The sequence below is a fragment of the Oncorhynchus nerka genome, linkage group LG12, assembly GCF_034236695.1.
Source record: "Oncorhynchus nerka isolate Pitt River linkage group LG12, Oner_Uvic_2.0, whole genome shotgun sequence".
NCBI classification, from domain to species: domain Eukaryota; kingdom Metazoa; phylum Chordata; class Actinopteri; order Salmoniformes; family Salmonidae; genus Oncorhynchus; species Oncorhynchus nerka.
Window position 1 is genome coordinate 51,566,494 of NC_088407.1, and position 20,908 is coordinate 51,587,401.

General features: G+C 45.7%; 1 protein-coding gene across 3 annotated transcripts in view; it reads right to left on the reverse strand.

Moving 5' to 3' along the window:
* smyd3 (SET and MYND domain containing 3) overlaps positions 1-20,908 on the reverse strand; it is a 221,917-nt gene that overhangs the window by 42,508 nt on the left and 158,501 nt on the right. For all 3 annotated transcript variants that reach the window (XM_029675110.2, XM_029675109.2, XM_029675111.2), the window contains exons 7-8: positions 9,817-9,919; positions 9,160-9,270 (exon numbers count right to left, since the gene is read on the reverse strand). In XM_029675110.2, coding sequence (XP_029530970.2) covers positions 9,160-9,270; positions 9,817-9,919 — 214 coding nt within the window. The remainder of the gene's footprint in view (positions 1-9,159; positions 9,271-9,816; positions 9,920-20,908) is intronic.

A 20,908-nucleotide genomic window follows, 5' to 3' on the forward strand; every position in this document is an offset into this window, starting at 1 on the left:
CTCTCTTCCACTTTGAGCCATGAGAGATTGAAACGCATATCATTAATGTTAGCTCTCCGTGTACTTTTAAGGGCCCTGTTCTGAACCAACTGCAATTTTCCTAAGTCCCTCTTTGTGGCACCTGTCCACACTACTGAACAGTAGTCAAGGTGCGACAAAATTAGGCCTGTAGGACCTGCCTTGTTGATAGTGTTGTTTAGATGGCAGAGCAGTTCTCCCCATCAACATGTTTTGACCATGACCGTTTACAATCCATTGGTGGTTTAGTCACCTCAACTTGCTCAATGTCCACATTATTCATTACGAGATGTAGTTGAGGTTTAGGGTTTAGTGAATGATTTGTCCCAAATACAATGCTTTTAGTTTTAGAAATATTTAGGACTAACTTATTCCTTGCCACCATACCGAAACTACCTGCAGCTCTTTGTTAAGTGTTGTAGTCATGTCAGTTGCTGTAGTAGCTGTGTATAGTGTATAGAGTCATCCGCATACATAGACACACTGTCTTTACTCAAAACCAGTGGCAAGTCGTTAGTAAAGATTGAAAAAAGTAAGGGGCCTAAACAGCTACCCTGGGGAATTCTGATTCTACCTGGACTTTGTTGGAAAGGCTTCCATTAAAGAACACCCTCTGTTTTCTGTTATCTTTACTCTTTATCTTCAATATATCACGGGGTATAAAGCCATAACACATACGTTTTTCCAGCAGCAGACTATGATCGAAAATGTCAAAAGCCGCACTGAAGTCTAACAAAACACCCATTCTTAAATCAATTTCTCTCTAAGTGCTGTGCTTGTTGAATGTCCTTCCCTATAAGCATGCTGAAAGTCTGTTGATCATTTGTTTTCTGTAAAATAGCATTGTATCTGGTCAAACACCATTTTTTCCAGAAGTTTACTAATGGTTGTTTACCAGGCTGATTGGTTTGCTATTTGAGCCAGTAAAGGGGGCTTTACTATTCTTGGGTATCGGAATGACTTTTTCTTCCCGCCAGGCCTGAGGGCACATACTTTCTATAGGGCTTAAATTGGAGACGTTGACGAAAGGCTAGCTGCTTATAAATGTCTTATAAACATAAACATGATCAAAACACTATCATTGTGGTACTCAGCGTGCTTCTTCAGAACTTTCGACTATATATAATCTATTACTATAAACTATTTACTACTATTGAAGAATGTCCAGATAGCAGTCCCCTGTGGCACTCAAGGTTGACAGACTTAGTAACATTTTTATTTTTATGTGGTCAAATGGGTCTTGAAGGACAACTGAAAATGGAAAATGCAAAACAACTCTGCAAACAATTGTGGACTAATGGAAAACACTGGCTGTATGTTAACTTGGAGCCCATGTTTGGCTGAGAGCTCACGGCAGCTTGTCATCACCACCATACACTGCAGGCAGAACGCATCTTCGCTTATTTCTCTCCATCTTCCCTGTCTCTCTCTCCCTCTATCCTTCCCACTCTCTACTTCTTTCTCAAACCCGAGGCTGTCAGCAAGGTGTCAAAGAACCAGAACCACAATACTGACTGACTATCTGTGGTCACGGTGAACCCAAGCAATCTGTGTGTGTGGGTGTGTGTGGTGTGTTTAAAGCTGCTCTAGGCCTGCTAGTGTAAAGAGGACAATAACAGACACTGACAACCACAGTCAGAACCGGATACCGTGGAGCTGCTTCATATTAAATGATCATCTGAGTTTTAGAGCTCTTTCCATGGTATGGGGGTGACTCCCTACGTTATGGGGCTGATGGCTGAGGCAGACTAACACTACAGTCTCAGTTGGAGCAAATATTGAGAAGGTTTTGGTATTTGGGAATGGGGCACTGGCGGTCATGAAATGTTTAATTAATCATGTTCAGCATCTCCAGGTCTCCACGCATACAAGCCGCTGATGGGCGCCTATATAACATATTCATTTTTTTTTTTTTAATTTAAGTTTCATAATATCCAGGATTTATCCAGGAAATCCAGGATTTATTTTAGGCAGGTCTAAAGAAATATTATGATTGGAAGAAAATGTATTTCAGAAGAACAGAATATGAGTTGGCCTACTGTATGGCTATGTTGAGTGTAAAAGTGACCATTTGAAACAGGTCCTATACTAGATTTAGCAAGTTGTGAATAATACACACCTTAGAATGCCTTAGAAATCAAAACATACATGGGCTGCATGATGCCACTATAGGCTGCTGATGATTTGACAAAGGCACAACAAAAAAATCTGGAACTAGGTTCCTTGCGTCGGGCTACACACCCTGTTCTCTCATCAAGTGATCATATTTTCACCCATCGGACTATAGGCAAATGACATTTTCTTTACTAATATGTAACATTGGTTTAGATTTAGATAGGTCCATTGTCAAATGGGCAGGAACAGAAGCATGGGAAAAAATATACACGTTATCTGTATGCACTCCTATAGCGAACGGAGGCCACTTCCCCACTGGTTCATTTCCTACTTACGTAGGCTACTCAGGTTATTTCACTCCATGCGTCAACCACTGTTTGAGGAGCATGCAACCTCTCGCTGTGCAACCTTACGCCCAAAATCTGTATGCCATGGGCTCTCCAACCCTGTTCCTGCAGCTACACAGTGCTTAATTATTGGGAAACCAAGTGAAATCTGTTCGAGAACATCGCAATGAAACATATTTCATTAAACTGTTGACAGCCCCTCTTCTCTGCGGGCTTGAGAAAGGAATGTAGGAGAGGGGAGGAGACGGAAACGCACAGGGGTGAGACATTCTGTAGATAAAAGGTCAATACAGTATGTCGGCCTATGAATTATGACAACCAAATACAAATTCACTATACTTGTAGGCTAAATCTGAATTTGTTTCATTTAGGCTAGAGCAATTATGTACCCAAGACATTAAATCTGTATATTTTTTTATGTCTTTCAGCTGTGTGTAATATGCGGTAGGCTACGCATTGTATAACAGCACAATCATTAATTTAATTCAGGTTTTCTTTCGGTTTTGGGTTCATATATAGGCCTATGTTTATGCATAAGCCCTAATATGCATATGGCTGTTTTGAATTATTCATCAACTTAGAAAGCGCTGCCCATTTCACTGTGTTAAGGCTTTGAAACAGCATACACAATGACACGTTTTCCACTCAGTTTTCAAACTTTCTTCTTTCTTCCAATTGCTCCATCATAGTGAGGTGAGTTTTAAAAACGCAAACCGTTTTGATGATTTCTTTTGCATTCATAGAGGGACAATAGAGCCCTGAAACTCGTTAGCGAGTTTTGTACTACTAACACATGTCAGGAGTGCATGAGACCGGATCAGCTTTACTCAATGGTCATGTAGAATTTTCCTGCGGTCCTGACTCATGACTGCCAGGGTCGCGGTAATATGGTCGAAACAGCCCTGCATGGGACTCATTTTACTGAAGTAATGATGTATTGTAAAATGTTTACCTAATTAGAGCCTGGCTGCAAACACACAAGAGAGAGAAGGTAGTGCTGGGTACCTGCTAGCATACACTGAACAGTTAACAGACATACACACACACAGAGAGAAGGTAGTGCTGAGTACCTGCTAGCATACACTGAACAGTTAACAGACATACACACACACAGAGAGAAGATAACAGAGGCGACAGCTAAAATCCCCAGGCCTGCGTCCCTGTTTTTGAACTGACATCGATGCGTGTCAGCTTTGCAATATTCATCACCCAGTGCTGTGTGTGTCTTCTGAAAGTGTCATAGACGAATGCGGAAAGAGAGGGAGCTGCCAGAATGATCTTGTTCCTTTGTCTAGTTTGACAGACAGAAACAACAACTCATATGTGCGTTGATCCTCTGACTAGTTTGAGTCTGTTACAATTGCCAGTGTTTAGTGAACCTTAACCCCAATGTGATATATATCACAGAGACCGGTGTTAAACCTAGGGCTGTTGCGGTGACCATATTACTGCCACACAGGCAGTCATGACCGCAGTATATGTGTAGTGTACCAGGAAATGTCCTTTTAAGTACTCAGGACTTTGGTAGTACCCAACTTACCATCTGGTCTTAATGGTCTGGTAGTCTGGGCTCTATTGTCCCTCTAACCACTCTGACATGAATGCAAATACAACAAAAATCACAAACACTTATTAGTTGAACAGCAGGTTGAAACAGTGGAGAACATGGCTGCTGTAGATGTTGTTGTTTCAAAGGCTGCTCACTTTTACACTCATCCTAGCCATTTCATATGGGCCCTCGCTCCATAATGGGAAAAATATCCTTTCCATTTTATTCAGCTTAGTTCAATTATATTCTTCTTACTATAAAAATCTATAATATAAAATAATGGCACGGGACTTATAAGCATATCTTGTCCGCTAAATGAACTATGGAGAATAGCCAGATAACATACAGTAGGCCAACTCCTATTCTGATTTATTGTGATGGTGTATATTAAATTGATTTATTAGACTTTTTAAAAAATGTAGATGTACCAAAGGCGTGCATCAGTCGTTTGTATGCTCGGAGGCCTGGAGATGCTCAACATGTTGATGTTAATTAACGGTCAATTACCGTGAGACCGGCGGTCTTTTGCATGACAATAACCGGCTGACAAAATGTCATGACCGCCACAGCCCTAGCCACACCTAATGAACTATTGACCATGGAAAGACAGAGGGAGGGAGAGAAAGAAAGAGAGAGAGAAATAGGGAGGAGAGACAAGTAGGGAGAAGGAACCAGGGATGGAGAGAGGCGAGAGAAAGTGAGGGAGACGGGGCGAGAGGAGGGGAGAGGTTGTGAAAGAGAGGGAGAAAGAGTGAAAGAGGATGCCGGTGATTGTCATTCTCTCAGGGAAGAACAATGGAAGTTGCTGATAATGATGTCTGCAGTGTGTGTGTCCTGCTGTGCGTGTGTTTGTGTGTGTGTGTGTGTGTGTGTGTGTGTGTGTGTGTGTGTGTGTGCGCGTGTGTGTGGTTTGCAGCCTGTCAGTGGGATTGGCGACATGAGAATGTGATCCGAGACAACACGTATGTTTCTCTACTGCTTTGGTCAGTGTGTGTGTATGTATGTGTGTGACAGGCTTTGGGGACAGATTACATTTGGTGTTGAAGAAATCCCATTATGCCTTGTGTCTTGAATGTTGTTAATTGCAGTGTCTGCCAAGTGGCAGCTTCTGAAGCCAAACATTATGCAAATCAAGGCTTTTAAGGTGTGTGTGTGTGTGTGTGTGTGTGTGTGTGTGTTTGTAGACGTATTATAGTGGGGCGTTGTTTTTTCTGTGCCTCCTACAATAAATCTGTGTGTGACAGCACTGTTGGCTACTGTTAGTGTTTCTCTGTGCAGGTGAACAATAGCTCACAAAGAGATCTGCCTGCAAGCCTTAGGCATCACATCACCACACACACACTCACGCTCGCACACACACACACTACAAAGACTGAGGAAGACAATACGAGTCAATCTCAAAAGCCAACTTTCCAGTAGATTGAAAAGCTTTTTCTGATAGAAAAATGGGGAGAGGTTGAGAGATAGAAAGAACAAGAGAGAGAGATCAAGAGAGAAGCGGAGGAGAGGGGGGGTAGAGAAGAAATGAGCGAGAGAAACAACTTGAGCAAATCAAATCACTATCCATCAACGAATACCCTGGAGATGCGTGTTCTTCTGATCCCTCACACCAGCTTCTACCAAGAGGACTGGCTGTAATGCACTGTCTGGTGTTGCTGGTTCAAGCCCTGCTACAGCTGCTCCACTTGAATCGCTACACTGAGATAGATGATGAGATGGGTGGTCCTGTGTATGATTCAACGGGGCTCATTATAGAAAACACTGTTCAATCTTCTCCCCCCTGCCTTCTTCCTGTCCTCTTTCGCTCTCTCCATCTCCTCACTTCCATCGTTTTAATACCTCGACTCCGTTGCACATCCCAGCCAAGTCTCCGTGGCCTGGAGATGGCCTTGGAGCATGAAATTATACTTCTTAATTACAGCCTTTCACGGGTGGTGGGAGCGTGAATGTGTGTGTGTGTGTGTGTGTGTGTGTGTGTGTGTGTGTGTGTGTGTGTGTGTGTGAGATCAAATCAAATCAAATTGTATTGGTCACATACACATGGTCAGCAGATGTTAATGCGAGTGTAGCGAAATGCTTGTGCTTCTAGTTCCGACAATGCAGTAATATATAACAAGTAATATAACAATTTCACAACAACTACCTTTTACACACAAGTGTAAAGGAATTAATAAGAATATTACATATAAATATATGGATGAGCGATGGCCAAACGGCATAGGCAAGATGCAGTAGATGGTATAGAGTACAGTATATACATATGAGATGCGTAATGTAGGGTATGTAAACATTATATAAAGTGGCATTGTTTAAAGTGACTAGTGATACATTTATTACATCCAATTTTTAATTATTAAACTGGCTAGAGATTAGAGTCAGTATGTTGGCAGCAGCCACTCAATGTTAGTGATGGCTGTTTAACAGTCTGATGGCCTTGAGATAAAAGCTGTTTTTCAGTCTCTTGGTCCCAGCTTTGATGCACCTGTACTGACCTCACCTTCTGGATGATAGAGGGGTGAACAGGCAGTGGCTCGGGTGGTTGTTGTCCTTGACGATCGTTTTGGCCTTCCTGTGACATCGGGTGGTTTAGGTGTCCTGGAGGGCAGGTAATTTGCCCCCAGGCTGTTGCACCTTCTTTACCACACTGTCTGTGTGGGTGGACCATTTCAGTTTGTCCGTCGAGGAAGTTCAAACTTTCCACCTTCTCCACTACTGTCCCGTTGATGTGGATAGGGGGGTGCTCCCTCTGCTGTTTCCTGAAGTCCACGATCATCTCCTTTGTTTTGTTGACGTTGAGTGTGAGGTTATTTTCCTGACACCACACTCCGAGGGCCCTCACCTCCTCCCTGTAGGCCGTCTCGTCATTGTTGGTAATCAAGCCTACCACTGTAGTGTCATCTGCAAACTTGATGATTGAGTTGGAGGCGTGCATGGCCACGCAGTCATGGGTGAACAGGGAGTACAGGAGAGGGCTGAGAACGCACCCTTGTGGGGCCCCAGTGTTGAGGATCAGCGGGGTGGAGATGTTGCTTCCTACCCTCACCACCTTGGGGCGTCCTGTTAGAAAGTCCAGGACCCAGTTGCTAAAGGGCGGGGTCGAGACCCAGGGCCTCGAGCTTAATGACGAGTTTGGAGGGAACTATAGTGTTAAATGCTGAGCTGTAGTCGAAGAAGAGCATTCTTACATAGGTATTACTCTTGTCCAGATGGGATAGGGCAGTGTGCAGGTGATATGATCCTTGACTAGTCTCTCAAAGCACTTCATGATGACGGAAGTGAGTGCCACGGGGCGGTAGTCGTTTAGCTCAGTTACCTTAGCTTTCTTGGGAACAGGAACAATGATGGCCCTCTTGAAGCATTTGAGAACTGCAGACTGGGATAGGGATTGATTGAATATGTCTGTAAACACACCAGCCAGCTGGTAGGCGCATGCTCTGAGGATGCGGCTGGGGATGCCGTCTGGGCCTGCAGCCTTGCGAGGGTTAACACGTTTAAATGTTTTACTCATGTTGGCTGCGGTGAAGGAGAGCCCGCAGGTTTTGGTAGCAGGCCGTGTCAGTGGCACTGTATTTTCCTCAAAGCGAGCAAAGAAGTTGTTTAGTTTGTCTGGGAGCAAGACGTCGTGGTCCTCGACGGGGCTGGTTTTCATTTTGTAGTCAGTGATTAACTGTAGACCCTGCCACATACCTGTCGTGTCTGAGCCATTGAACTGCGGAGGGAATAGCTACACTGTTTGTATTCGGTCATGTTTCCGGTCGCCTTGTTCTGATTAAAAGCAGTGGTTTGCGCTTTCAGTTTTGCGCGAATGCTTTCATAAATCCATGGTTTCTGGTTGGGGAAGGTTTTAATAGTTGCCATGAATACAACATCACCGATGCACTTGCTAGTAAACTCGCTCACCGAATCAGCGTATACATCAATGTTGTTGTTCGACGCTATCCGGAACTTATCCCAGTCCACGTGATCGAAGCAATCTTGAAGCGTGTAATCAGTTTGGTCGGACCAGCGTTGTACAGACCTGAGCCCAGGTGTTTCCTGTTTTAGTTTCTGTCTATAGGCTGGGAGCAACAAAATGGAGTCGTGGTCAGATTTGCCGAAAGGAGGGCGAGGGAGGGATTTGTATGCGTTGCGGAAGTTAGAGTAACAATGGTCCAGAATTTTTCCAGCCCGTGTCGCACATTCGATATGCTAATCAAATTTAGGGAGCCTTGTTTTCAGATTAGCCTTGTTAAAATCCCCAGCTACAATAAATGCAGCCTCAGGATATGTGGTTTCCAGTTCACATAGGTCAGAGAGGAAGAAATGACTACTTCTCTATGTCTTGCTGCTCCTTGGAGTGAGAATGGTATTTTTCTTCTGAAAAGAAATGTCTTTATGTTCACATTCACATAAACACTTTATTATGCTGATAAAGTGAATGTGTTAATTACAGAGCAGAAAGCTGAACAGGCCGTGAAATTACAACTGACATACTGTTGATACTAGATCATTATCTGTTTATGAGAGAGCTGTGTGTGTGTGTGTGTGTGTGTGTGTGTGTGTGTGTGTGTGTGTGTGTGTGTGTGTGTGTGCGCATGAGTGTACGTGTGAGAGAGAGAGAGCTGAATAAATGTCAGGTTAATCACATGTTCATTAATAGCAGAGTGAAAATTGAAAGCGGCCAATCTAAAACGTCTAGAGAGCACTGACTCTGTGTCATAAGAAGCTGGTTCAAGTCCACAGCATGCCTCAGAGCTGACAGGTGGAGGACAGAGGGGGAGAAGAGGGGGGGGGGGTGGAGAGGGATGGTGGACGACTGACCTGACAGCCTGAAAGATAAGGAGAGAGAGAAAGGGAGAATAAGACGGATGGAGACCGGTATTGAAGTAGAAAGTGGTGGATGTATTATTTTTCCTCTTCCCCTGATAAGGACGGGGAACTTAGAGACAGGTGGAGGGAGAGAGGGCGAGAAGAGGCAGAGCATGAAAGAGAGGGCGAGGAGAGTGGGGAAATAAGAAGGGACGACAGAGTGAGAGGAGGAGACGAGAAAGCCGCAGGTACACAGACACACGGCAGGCTTCAGTGGTCACACCGAGACCATGCTGACACAGTGAACAGCGAGTGTGTTTGTGTGTGTGGCTGTAGTCTTACCATGTCTGCAGTGGTGCATCGTTGACACTGGCAGGTGAAATGGTACTGCTCCTCTAGCTGAGTCTGTCTGTCTCTGGTAGGAGCCAACGAACCAATGTAACTAATAGTCAACTAGGTAGAGGTAGAGAGAGAGAGAGAGAGAGGTAGAGAGAGAGAGGTAGAGAGAGAGAGAGGTAGAGAGAGAGAGGTAGAGAGGTAGAGAGAGAGAGAGAGAGAGAGAGAGAGTAGAGAGAGAGAGGTAGAGAGAGAGAGGTAGAGAGAGAGAGAGAGAGGTAGAGAGAGAGAGGTAGAGAGAGAGAGAGTAGAGAGAGAGAGAGAGGTAGAGGTAGAGAGAGGTAGAGAGAGAGGTAGAGAGAGAGAGAGAGGTAGAGAGAGAGAGAGGTAGAGAGAGAGGTAGAGAGAGAGAGGTAGAAAGAGAGAGGTAGAGAGAGAGGTAGAAAAAGAGAGGTAGAGAGAGAGAGAGAGAGGTAGAGAGAGAGGTAGAGAGAGAGTGGTAGAAAGAGAGAGGTAGAGAGAGAGAGAGAGAGGTAGAGAGAGAGAGAGAGAGAGAGAGAGAGAGAGAGAGAGAGAGAGAGAGAGAGAGAGAGAGAGAGAGAGAGAGATCACCGTTTTTTAATTTGCATCCTGTCTCAAGTCGACCAAAATCACACACCGTACCTCCTCAGCAGGTCGCATGTCTCTGGCGGCTCGGAGGTGGAGTGTTTCTCCCTCAAACATCATCATACAGCTGGGCCTGCAGTCATGGTTCAGCAACGACATACTGGGGAGGGAGAGAGGAGGTTAGCGCGTGTGTGACAGAGACCAAGAGATTGAGAAAGAAAGATTGAAGTGATGTCATTGACACACTCATCACATTGTTGGTTATTCTCACACTCAGACACAATGTCTTACAGGGCCGTTTAGCACTCTGTGTGCGTGTGTGTGTGTGTGAGTGTGTGTGTGTGTATGAGAACCAGTTACAGTGAGCATCAGTAATACTGTAGATAGGTTGGTTGTGTAGCAGGGCTGGTTTACATGCAGATATGATCTTTAAGTAATGCCACACAATCTCCCGTCCCCTCCTCTCCTCATCCCTCCCATCCTCTCCTCTCTTCGAGATGTTCTCATGGTTACTGTTCAGAGAAACTGGAACAAAGAGCTTTGAAAGTCACCCAAATAGCCTGCACCCCACACACACCCAATCACACCACGGTGATGTAACAAGAAATGACAAGGTGACAATGAAGTGACAGACAGCGATGAGGCGTGAGTGTGTCACGATGATCCATTTTGACTGGTCTGTGTCATTGCTCCTCAACCCCGTCGCAGAGGTCCACCAGACAGCGCACACTTTTTGTTCAAGCCCTGCACGAACACACTGATGACCTCATCACAAAGCCCTTGATTAGCTGGATCAGTGTTTCGACTGTCAGGTGGTCCCCTAGTTGAAGGTTTGGGTAGCACTTCCGTCTGCCAATGCCTTCCTATCTGCGTCTGGCCAGTGTTGACATTAGGCATCCGTGTTTACGTCTAAACAACACTTGGATGCTCTTACGTCTCTGTTTGGTCTTTTGTGAATCTATACACTCACACACTAATGCAGGCACACAAGTACACACACACGTATGTATACACACACACACACACACACACACACACACACACACACACACACACACACACACACACACTTAATGATAGGGTGTGTGTATCATTACACCTCTCCTAAAACATCCATTACCAACCAACCAGGACTGTGGGAAATGTAATGTTCTGTGTTTCTATACCTGTGTTGATCTGTTCAGTGGTACTAACTCCACCTCCTCCTGGGTTCATTACACATAGTGTAGAGGCTCTCCTGCGGTGTTTCTAATGTTTCTGCTAACCCTTTCTAACCACGAACCTAATCAACACCAACCATTCAGTATATTATAATCAAAACATGGACTTTCTTTCTTTAAAGCTCGATCATTTGACAAAACGGGGTACTTGTCCTTTTAGATACTTATGGACCCTCCATCTTGATGTTAGAATCCATTTTTTCCATTTCCGGATGTATAAATTAATAATATTTACAAATGTATTCTTGCAGAATATAACTTATAAATGCCTCATGAGCGGAGTTCAACTGTCGTACCCCATCAGAACCCCAAACACAAGCTTGTTTTTACTCCACATTGTTTACATTTACGTTGTTTACAAACAAACACTATACAGCCTCAAAACATTTCAGGGAAGTACATCTCTCCTTTCATGAACGATTTGTTTATGCATCTAGAATGCATGGGCATCCGATACAGGAACGATACGTAAGTTTGAAATGATTCGGTGTGATTCGGGTTTGATTAGAGCAATGAATTGATGCGATTCTGATGAACTGTTTTGTTGTTGTTGAATGAACACATTCATTTTCCATTTTAAATGAACATCTGCTGCTGAAGGGAGATCAGAAGCTGGGTCTCTGAGATAGACCTGTCTGAAATTAAGATAGACCTGTCTGAAATTAAGATAGACCTGTCTGAAATTAAGATAGACCTGTCTGAAATTAAGATAGAATTAAGCTAGACCTGTCTTCTCTAAACTGAGTGGCCCTCTGTTAGTGTGCGTGCGTATGTGTGTGTGTGTGTCAATGGTCTGTGTAGGCACCTGAGCTGAGCCATTGGGCAGACTGAGCATCTATCACCCCTCTTACCAGATTAGGGGTGCGTTAGAATGTATGTTATTTGTTCCCTCACTTTAAAAAAAAATCTGATGAACTTGTCATTTATGCGCATTGAACATGTTTTGAACTAGTACTATGTCCATATTTATAAATTAGCATGGCATTTAGCCAATTAATATAATGCAGCTTTGGATTTTACCCCAGTCTCGAAAGCTAATGTTTTAGACTGTTTTACGGAGAGCTTCTCCCGCTGCGAATGATGAATGCGAAATGATTGCTGTCCTTCATGAAATGAACCTGTTTATGTAAACATGACTAAATACACTGACTGTTTAAAGCAAAACTACCAAAACAATTTATTTTGGTGAACCGGAACGATCTAAATAATATAATGATTGAAAACCCCAATCAGCAGTTAGATGTGAGTTGCACCCCATTCTGGTAGGCTGTACAACTCCGGTAAAACCAGTGGTGTGTATTCATGTACGCCATGAATACAAATAAATATATATTCATATATATATATATTTTTTTTACATCTTTGTCTCTCTGTGTTTCATCATTATCCTTCAACTCGCTAGAGGCTGAATCACAGGAGAAAGCAACCGAGCGAGGTAAACAGCGCCCCTCTGTTTCTCTACATGTAGGCCATCTCAAATCAAGTCAAATCAAATGTATTTGTCACATACACATGGTTAGCAGATGTTAATGCGAGTGTAGCGAAATGCTTGTGTTTCTAGTTCCGACAATGCAGTAATAACCAACGAGTAATCTAACCTAACAATTCCAAAACTACTACCTTATACACACAAGTGTAAAGGGATAAAGAATATGTACATAAAGATATATGAATGAGTGATGGTACAGAATGGCATGGGCAAGATGCAGTAGATGGTATCGAGTACAGTATATACATATGAGATGAGTAATGTAGGGTATGTAAACAAAGTGGCATAGTTTAAAGTGGCTAGTGATACATGTATTACATAAAGATGCAGTAGATGATAGAGTACAGAAAATACATATACATATGAGATGAGTAATGTAGGGTATGTAAACATTATATTAAGTAGCATTGTATAAAGTGGCAAGTGATATATTTTACATCAATTCCCATCATTAAAGTGGCTGGAGTTGAGTCAGTGTGTTGGCAGCAGCCACTCATTGTTAGTGGTGGCTGTTTAACAGTCTGATGGCCTTGAGATAGAAGCTGTTTTTCAGTCTCTCGGTCCCTGCTTTGATGCACCTGTACTGACCTCTCCTTCTGGATGATAGCGGGGTGAACAGGCAGTGGCTCGGGTGGTTGTTTTCCTTTATGATCTTTATGGCCTTCCTGTGACATCAGGTGGTGTAGGTGTCCTGGAGGGCAGGTCGTTTGCCCCCGGTGATGCATTGTGCAGACCTCACTACCCTCTGGAGAGCATTACGGTTGTGGGCGGAGCAGTTGCCGTACCAGGCGGTGATATAGCCCGACAGGATGCTCTCGATTGTGCATAAGTAGAAGTTTGTGAGTGCTTTTGGTGACAAGCCAAATTTCTTCAGCCTCCTGAGGTTGAAGAGGCGCTGCTGCGCCTTCTTCACGACGCTGTCTGTGTGGGTGGACCAATTCAGTTTGTCCGTGATGTGTACGCCGAGGAACTTAAAACTTACTACCCTCTCCACTACGGTCCCATCGATGTGGATAGGGGGGTGCTCCCTCTGCTGTTTCCTGAAGTCCACAATCATCTCCTTTGTTTTGTTGACGTTGAGTGTGACTTCCGGCGCCAACAAAGATGACGCTTCTCGTTCCTAGGAAACTATGCAGTATTTAGTTTTTTTACGTGTTATTTCTTACATTGGTATCCCAGGTAATCTTAGGTTTCATTACATACAGTCGGGAAGAACTACTGAATATAAGAACAACGTCAACTCACCATCAGTATGACCAGGAATATGACTTTCCCGAAGCGGATCCTGTGTTCTGCCTTCCACCCAGGACAACGGAATGGATCCCAGCCTGCGACCCAAAACAACAACGTCGTAAAAGAGGCAAACGAAGCGGTCTTCTGGTCAGGCTCCGGAGACGGGCACATCGCGCACCACTCCCTACCATACTACTCGCCAATGTCCAGTCACTTGTCAACACGGTTGATGAAATCCGAGCAAGAGTAGCATTCCAGAGAGACATCAGAGACTGTAACGTTCTTTGCTTCACGGAAACATGGCTCACTCGAGAGACGCTAACGGAATCGGTGCAGCCAGCTGGTTTCTCCACGCATCGCGCCGACAGAAACAAACATCTTTCTGGTAAGAAGAGGGGCGGGGGCGTATGCCTTATGATTAACGAGACGTGGTGTGATCACAACAACATACAGGAACTCAAGTCCTTCTGTTCACCTGATTTATAATTCCTCACAATCAAATGTCGACCGCATTATATACCAAGGGAATTCTCTTCGATTATAATCACAGCCGTATATATTCCCCCTCAAGCAGACACATCGATGGCCCTGAACAAACTTTATTTGACTCTTTGCAAACTGGAAACCACATATCCTGAGGCTGCATTCATTGTAGCTGGGGATTTTAACAAGGCTAATCTGAAAACAAGACTCCCTAAATTGTATCAGCATATCGATTGAGCAACCAGGGCTGGTAAAACCTTGGATCATTGCTATTCTAACTTCCGCGACGCATACAAGGCCCTCCCCCACCCTCCTTTCGGAAAAGCTGACCACGACACCATTTTGTTACTCCCTGCCTACAGACAGAAACTAAAACAAGAAGCTCCAGCGCTCAGGTCTGTTCAACGCTGGTCCGACCAATCCGAATCCACGCTTCAAGACTGCTTCGATCACGTGGATAGGGATATGTTTCGCATTGCTTCCAACAACAACATTGACGAATACGCTGATTCGGGGAGCGAGTTCATTAGAAAGTGCATTGACAATGTCGTGAACACAAGAGGTATGTGGCAGGGTCTACAGACAATCACGGATTACAAAAAGAAAACCAGCCCCGTCACGGACCAGGATGTCTTGCTCCCAGGCAGACTAAATTACTTTTTTGCCCGCTTTGAGGACAATACAGTGCCACTGACACGGCTCGCAACCAAAACCTGCAGACTCTCCTTCACTGCAGCCGATGTGAGTAAAACATTTAAACGTGTTAACCCTCGCAAGGCTGCAGGCCCAGACGGCATCCCCAGCCGCGTCCTCAGAGCATGCGCAGACCAGCTGGCTGGTGTGTTTACGGACATATTCAATCAATCCTTATCCCAGTCTGCTGTTCCCACATGCTTCAAGAGGGCTAAAGAAAGCTACGGTAACTGAGCTTAAAGACTACCGCCCCGTAGCACTCACTTCCGTCATCATGAAGTGCTTTGAGAGACTAGTCAAGGACCATATCACCTCCACCCTACCTGACACCCTAGACCCACTCCAATTTGCTTACCGCCCAAATAGGTCCACAGACGACGCAATCTCAACCACACTGCACACTGCCCTAACCCATCTGGACAAGAGGATCTATCTGATGCTGTCTGGTCCAAACAAGTATGACATTGTTGCCGTCCGTAGCATTGAAGGCAAATCCCATTGACAGCATACGTCATTGACAAAAAAAACTTTAATTGTTGCATATCGTTGTGTTGTTGTCCTCTAAAATAGCCCATTTACATTACATTTAAGTCAGTTAGCAGACGCTCTTATCCAGAGCGACTTACAAATTGGTGCATTCACCTTATGACATCCAGTGGAACAGCCACTTTACAATAGTGCATCTAAATCTTTTAAGGGGGGGGTGAGAAGGATTACTTTATCCTATCCTAGGTATTCCTTGAAGAGGTGGGGTTTCAGGTGTCTCCGGAAGGTGGTGATTGACTCCGCTGTCCTGGCGTCATGAGGGAGTTTGTTCCACCATTGGGGGGCCAGAGCAGCGAACAGTTTTGACTGGGCTGAGCGGGAACTGTACTTCCTCAGTGGTAGGGAGGCGAGCAGGCCAGAGGTGGATGAACGCAGTGCCCTTGTTTGGGTGTAGGGCCTGATCAGAGCCTGGAGGTACTGAGGTGCCGTTCCCCTCACAGCTCCGTAGGCAAGCACCATGGTCTTGTAGCGGATGCGAGCTTCAACTGGAAGCCAGTGGAGAGAGCGGAGGAGCGGGGTGACGTGAGAGAACTTGGGAAGGTTGAACACCAGACGGGCTGTGTCGTTCTGGATGAGTTGTAGGGGTTTAATGGCACAGGCAGGGAGCCCAGCCAACAGCGAGTTGCAGTAATCCAGACGGGAGATGACAAGTGCCTGGATTAGGACCTGCGCCGCTTCCTGTGTGAGGCGGGGTCGTACTCTGCGGATGTTGTAGAGCATGAACCTACAGGAACGGGCCACCGCCTTGATGTTATTTGAGAACGACAGGGTGTTGTCCAGGATCACGCCAAGGTTCTTAGCGCTCTGGGAGGAGGACACAATGGAGTTGTCAACCGTGATGGCGAGATCATGGAACGGGCAGTCCTTCCCCGGGAGGAAGAGCAGCTCCGTCTTGCCGAGGTTCAGCTTGAGGTGGTGATCCGTCATCCACACTGATATGTCTGCCAGACATGCAGAGATGCGATTCGCCACCTGGTCATCAGAAGGGGAAAGGAGAAGATTAATTGTGTGTCGTCTGCATAGCAATGATAGGAGAGACCATGTGAGGTTATGACAGAGCCAAGTGACTTGGTGTATAGCGAGAATAGGAGAGGGCCTAGGACAGAGCCCTGGGGGACACCAGTGGTGAGAGCACGTGGTGAGGAGACAGATTCTCGCCACGCCACCTGGTAGGAGCGACCTGTCAGGTAGGACGCAATCCAAGCGTGGGCCGCGCCGGAGATGCCCAACTCGGAGAGGGTGGAGAGGAGGATCTGATGGTTCACAGTATCGAAGGCAGCCGATAGGTCTAGAAGGATGAGAGCAGAGGAGAGAGAGTTAGCTTTAGCAGTGCGGAGCGCCTCCGTGATACAGAGAAGAGCAGTCTCAGTTGAATGACTAGTCTTGAAACCTGACTGATTTGGATCAAGAAGGTCATTCTGAGAGAGATAGCGGGAGAGCTGGCCAAGGACGGCACGTTCAAGAGTTTTGGAGAGAAAAGAAAGAAGGGATACTGGTCTGTAGTTGTTGACATCGGAGGGATCGAGTGTAGGTTTTTTCAGAAGGGGTGCAACTCTCGCTCTCTTGAAGACGGAAGGGACGTAGCCAGCGGTCAGGGATGAGTTGATGAGCGAGGTGAGGTAAGGGAGAAGGTCTCCGGAAATGGTCTGGAGAAGAGAGGAGGGGATAGGGTCAAGCGGGCAGGTTGTTGGGCGGCCGGCCGTCACAAGACGCGAGATTTCATCTGGAGGGAGAGGGGAGAAAGAGGTCAGAGCACAGGGTAGGGCAGTGTGAGCAGAACCAGCGGTGTCGTTTGACTTAGCAAACGAGGATCGGATGTCGTCGACCTTCTTTTCAAAATGGTTGACGAAGTCATCTGCAGAGAGGGAGGAGGGGGGGGGGGATTCAGGAGGGAGGAGAAGGTGGCAAAGAGCTTCCTAGGGTTAGAGGCAGATGCTTGGAATTTAGAGTGGTAGAAAGTGGCTTTAGCAGCAGAGACAGAAGAGGAAAATGTAGAGAGGAGGGAGTGAAAGGATGCCAGGTCCGCAGGGAGGCGAGTTTTCCTCCATTTCCGCTCGGCTGCCCGGAGCCCTGTTCTGTGAGCTCGCAATGAGTCGTCGAGCCACGGAGCGGGAGGGGAGGACCGAGCCGGCCTGGAGGATAGGGGACATAGAGAGTCAAAGGATGCAGAAAGGGAGGAGAGGGAGGGTTGAGGAGGCAGAATCAGGAGATAGGTTGGAGAAGGTTTGAGCAGAGGAAGAGATGATAGGATGGAAGAGGAGAGAGTAGCGGGGGAGAGAGAGCGAAGGTTGGGACGGCGCGATACCATCCGAGTAGGGGCAGTGTGGGAAGTGTTGGATGAGAGCGAGAGGGAAAAGGATACAAGGTAGTGGTCGGAGACTTGGAGGGGAGTTGCAATGAGGTTAGTGGAAGAACAGCATCTAGTAAAGATGAGGTCGAGCTTATTGCCTGCCTTGTGAGTAGGGGGAAGGTGAGAGGGTGAGGTCAAAAGAGGAGAGGAGTGGAAAGAAGGAGGCAGAGAGGAATGAGTCAAAGGTAGGCGTGGGGAGGTTAAAGTCGCCCAGAACTGTGAGAGGTGAGCCGTCCTCAGGAAAGGAGCTTATCAAGGCATCAAGCTCATTGATGAACTCTCCGAGGAACCTGGAGGGCGATAAATGATAAGGATGTTAAGCTTGAAAGGGCTGGTAACTGTGACAGCATGGAATTCAAAGGAGGCGATAGACAGATGGGTAAGGGGAGAAAGAGAGAATGACCACTTGGGAGAGATGAGGATCCCGGGGCCACCACCCCGCTGACCAGAAGCTCTCGGGTGTGCGAGAACACGTGGGCGGACGAAGAGAGAGCAGTAGGAGTAGCAGTGTTATCTGTGGTGATCCATGTTTCCGTCAGTGCCAAGAAGTCGAGGGACTGGAGGGAGGCATAGGCTGAGATGAACTCTGCCTTGTTGGCCGCAGATCGGCAGTTCCAGAGGCTACCGGAGACCTGGAACTCCACGTGGGTCGTGCGCGCTGGGACCACCAGATTAGGGATGCCGCGGCCACGCGGTGTGGAGCGTTTGTATGGTCTGTGCAGAGAGGAGAGAACAGGGATAGACAGACACATAGTTGACAGGCTACAGAAGAGGCTACGCTAATGCAAAGGAGATTGGAATGACAAGTGGACTACACGTCTCGAATGTTCAGAGAGTTAAGCTTGCGTAGCAAGAATCTTATTGACTAAAATGATTAAAGTGATACAGTACTGCTGAAGTAGGCTAGCTGGCAGTGGCTGCGTTGTTGACTTTGTAGGCTGGCTGGCAGTGGCTGCGTTGTTGACACTACACTAATCAAGTCGTTCCGTTGAGTGTAATAGTTTCTACAGTGCTGCTATTCGGGGCTAGCTGGCTAGCTAGCAGTGTTGATTACGTTACGTTGCGTTAAAAGAACGACAATAGCTGGCTAGCTAACCTAGAAAATCGCTCTAGACTACACAATTATCTTTGATACAAAGACGGCTATGTAGCTAGCTATGTAGCTAGCTACGATCAAACAAATCAAACCGTTGTACTGAACTGAAATTAAATGAAAATGTGATACTACCTGTGGAGCGAAGCGGAATGCGACCGGGTTGTTGAGTGCGGAAGTTCTATTCGGTAGACGTTGGCTAGCTGTTGGCTAGCTAGCAGTGTCTCCTACGTTAAGGACGACAAATAGCTGGCTAGCTAACCTCGGTAAATTAAGATAATCACTCTAAAACTACACAATTATCTTGGATACGAAAACAGCAAAGACAACTATGTAGCTAGCTAACACTACACTAATCAAGTCGTTCAGTTGAGTGTAATGGTTTCTACAGTGCTGCTATTCGGTAGACGGTGGACGCTTGCTAGCTGGCTAGCTGCTGGGCAGATAGCAGTGTAGACTACGTTAGGACGACGAAATACGATAATTACGCAATTATCTTTGATACAATGACGGCTATGTAGCTAGCTAAGAAGGAATTGCTAAGATTAGACAAATCAAACCGTTGTACTATAATGAAATGTAATGAAAAGTTATACTACCTGCGGACCGAAGTGCGGATGCGACCGCTCGCTCCAACCCGGAAGTGTTAACCCTTTCCTAAATTGGCAATGGATGGAGATAGGGATTTGGACTCATGGTTTTACTTAATTCCCTGTACTTGCCAATGATTATAACGGTGATTCTGATCCAACCATTAATTCATACATTGTTGTGCCCCTGGCCTGAGAGGATGGAAGTTCAACATGTAGCTAGGAGTAGAAGGCTAATGTTAACTAACTAACGTTGCCCATGAATGGAAGTTAGGCTAGCGAGCAAGCATTTTAGCCAGGTAGCCTAGGACAACAAAAACTAAAACTGTGTACTGTATGACAGTGTGTCATCAACATGAAAGAGAGGAGGATGGCATTGGCATTTCTCTACAAGTAGGGTGAGTCAACAGGTTTTTCCACGAAACGCGCGCACAAACACACACGCACACGCACAAATCAGAACCATGGACAGCCACATCATATTTGGCTTACATTGATTGGACTAAATTGTTATTGGTATCTTTTAGTTGTCACTCTATTAGACTAAGCAGAGGTGATTTGATGGTGCTGGAATGGTGCTGGAATGGTGCTGGAATGGTGCTGGAATGGTGGAGGCAGCTCCTGTTTTCTTTGCGACTTGCGTTAATTCTCTGTGGCTCTAAATCAATAGTTGTTTAGGGGTCCGAAGATGTGGGAAACATTAAATTGCTGGACCATGCTGCAGGTCATGCAACAGACTGCTACTGTAATATGTTTTGTTAACTTCACCAGAGAGAGGTTGCTATCTGGTTTTGTGATAAAACATAAAGTTGTGGTTCAATTGATTCTACCACTATCTTAATGTCTTGGCCTTTAGGCCTAACAAAGGCATTTATAACTAACAGGTTATAGAGCAAACAACGCAATTATCACAACACAGAGGTTGTAATATGGCTTTTTTGGGGGCGGGGGCTTGGCCTCCCCTGTTATTTAACCCACGCACCGCTACTGGGTAAAACACCATTTTCTACAGTGCATTTGGGAACAATTACCCAGCAAATTACATTGTCACTCAACAAGTAAAGCCTATGATTTGACATTGGGAATGCCATTTTACAAGCATCTGAATGCAGAAGGTGCAATATTTACGAATAGCCTATCAGAACAGGCCTCTCGTTTGCGCACACAGCTGTGCTTCCCGCACTTTGGGCATCAGTGACTCATACAGTGCACTAAGAAAGTGTTCAGACCCCTTGACTTTTTCCACATTTTGTTACATTTCAACAATATTGTCACGCCCCGACCTTAAAGAGCCTTTTTATTCTCTATTTTGGTTAGGTCAGGGTGTGACTAGGGTGGGTATTCTAATTTTGTTATTTCTAACAATCTTTGTCCCCATGTGCATTTGCAAACCGTAGTCTGGCTTTTTTATGGCGGTTTTGGAGCAGTGGCTTCTTCCTTGCTGAGCGGCCT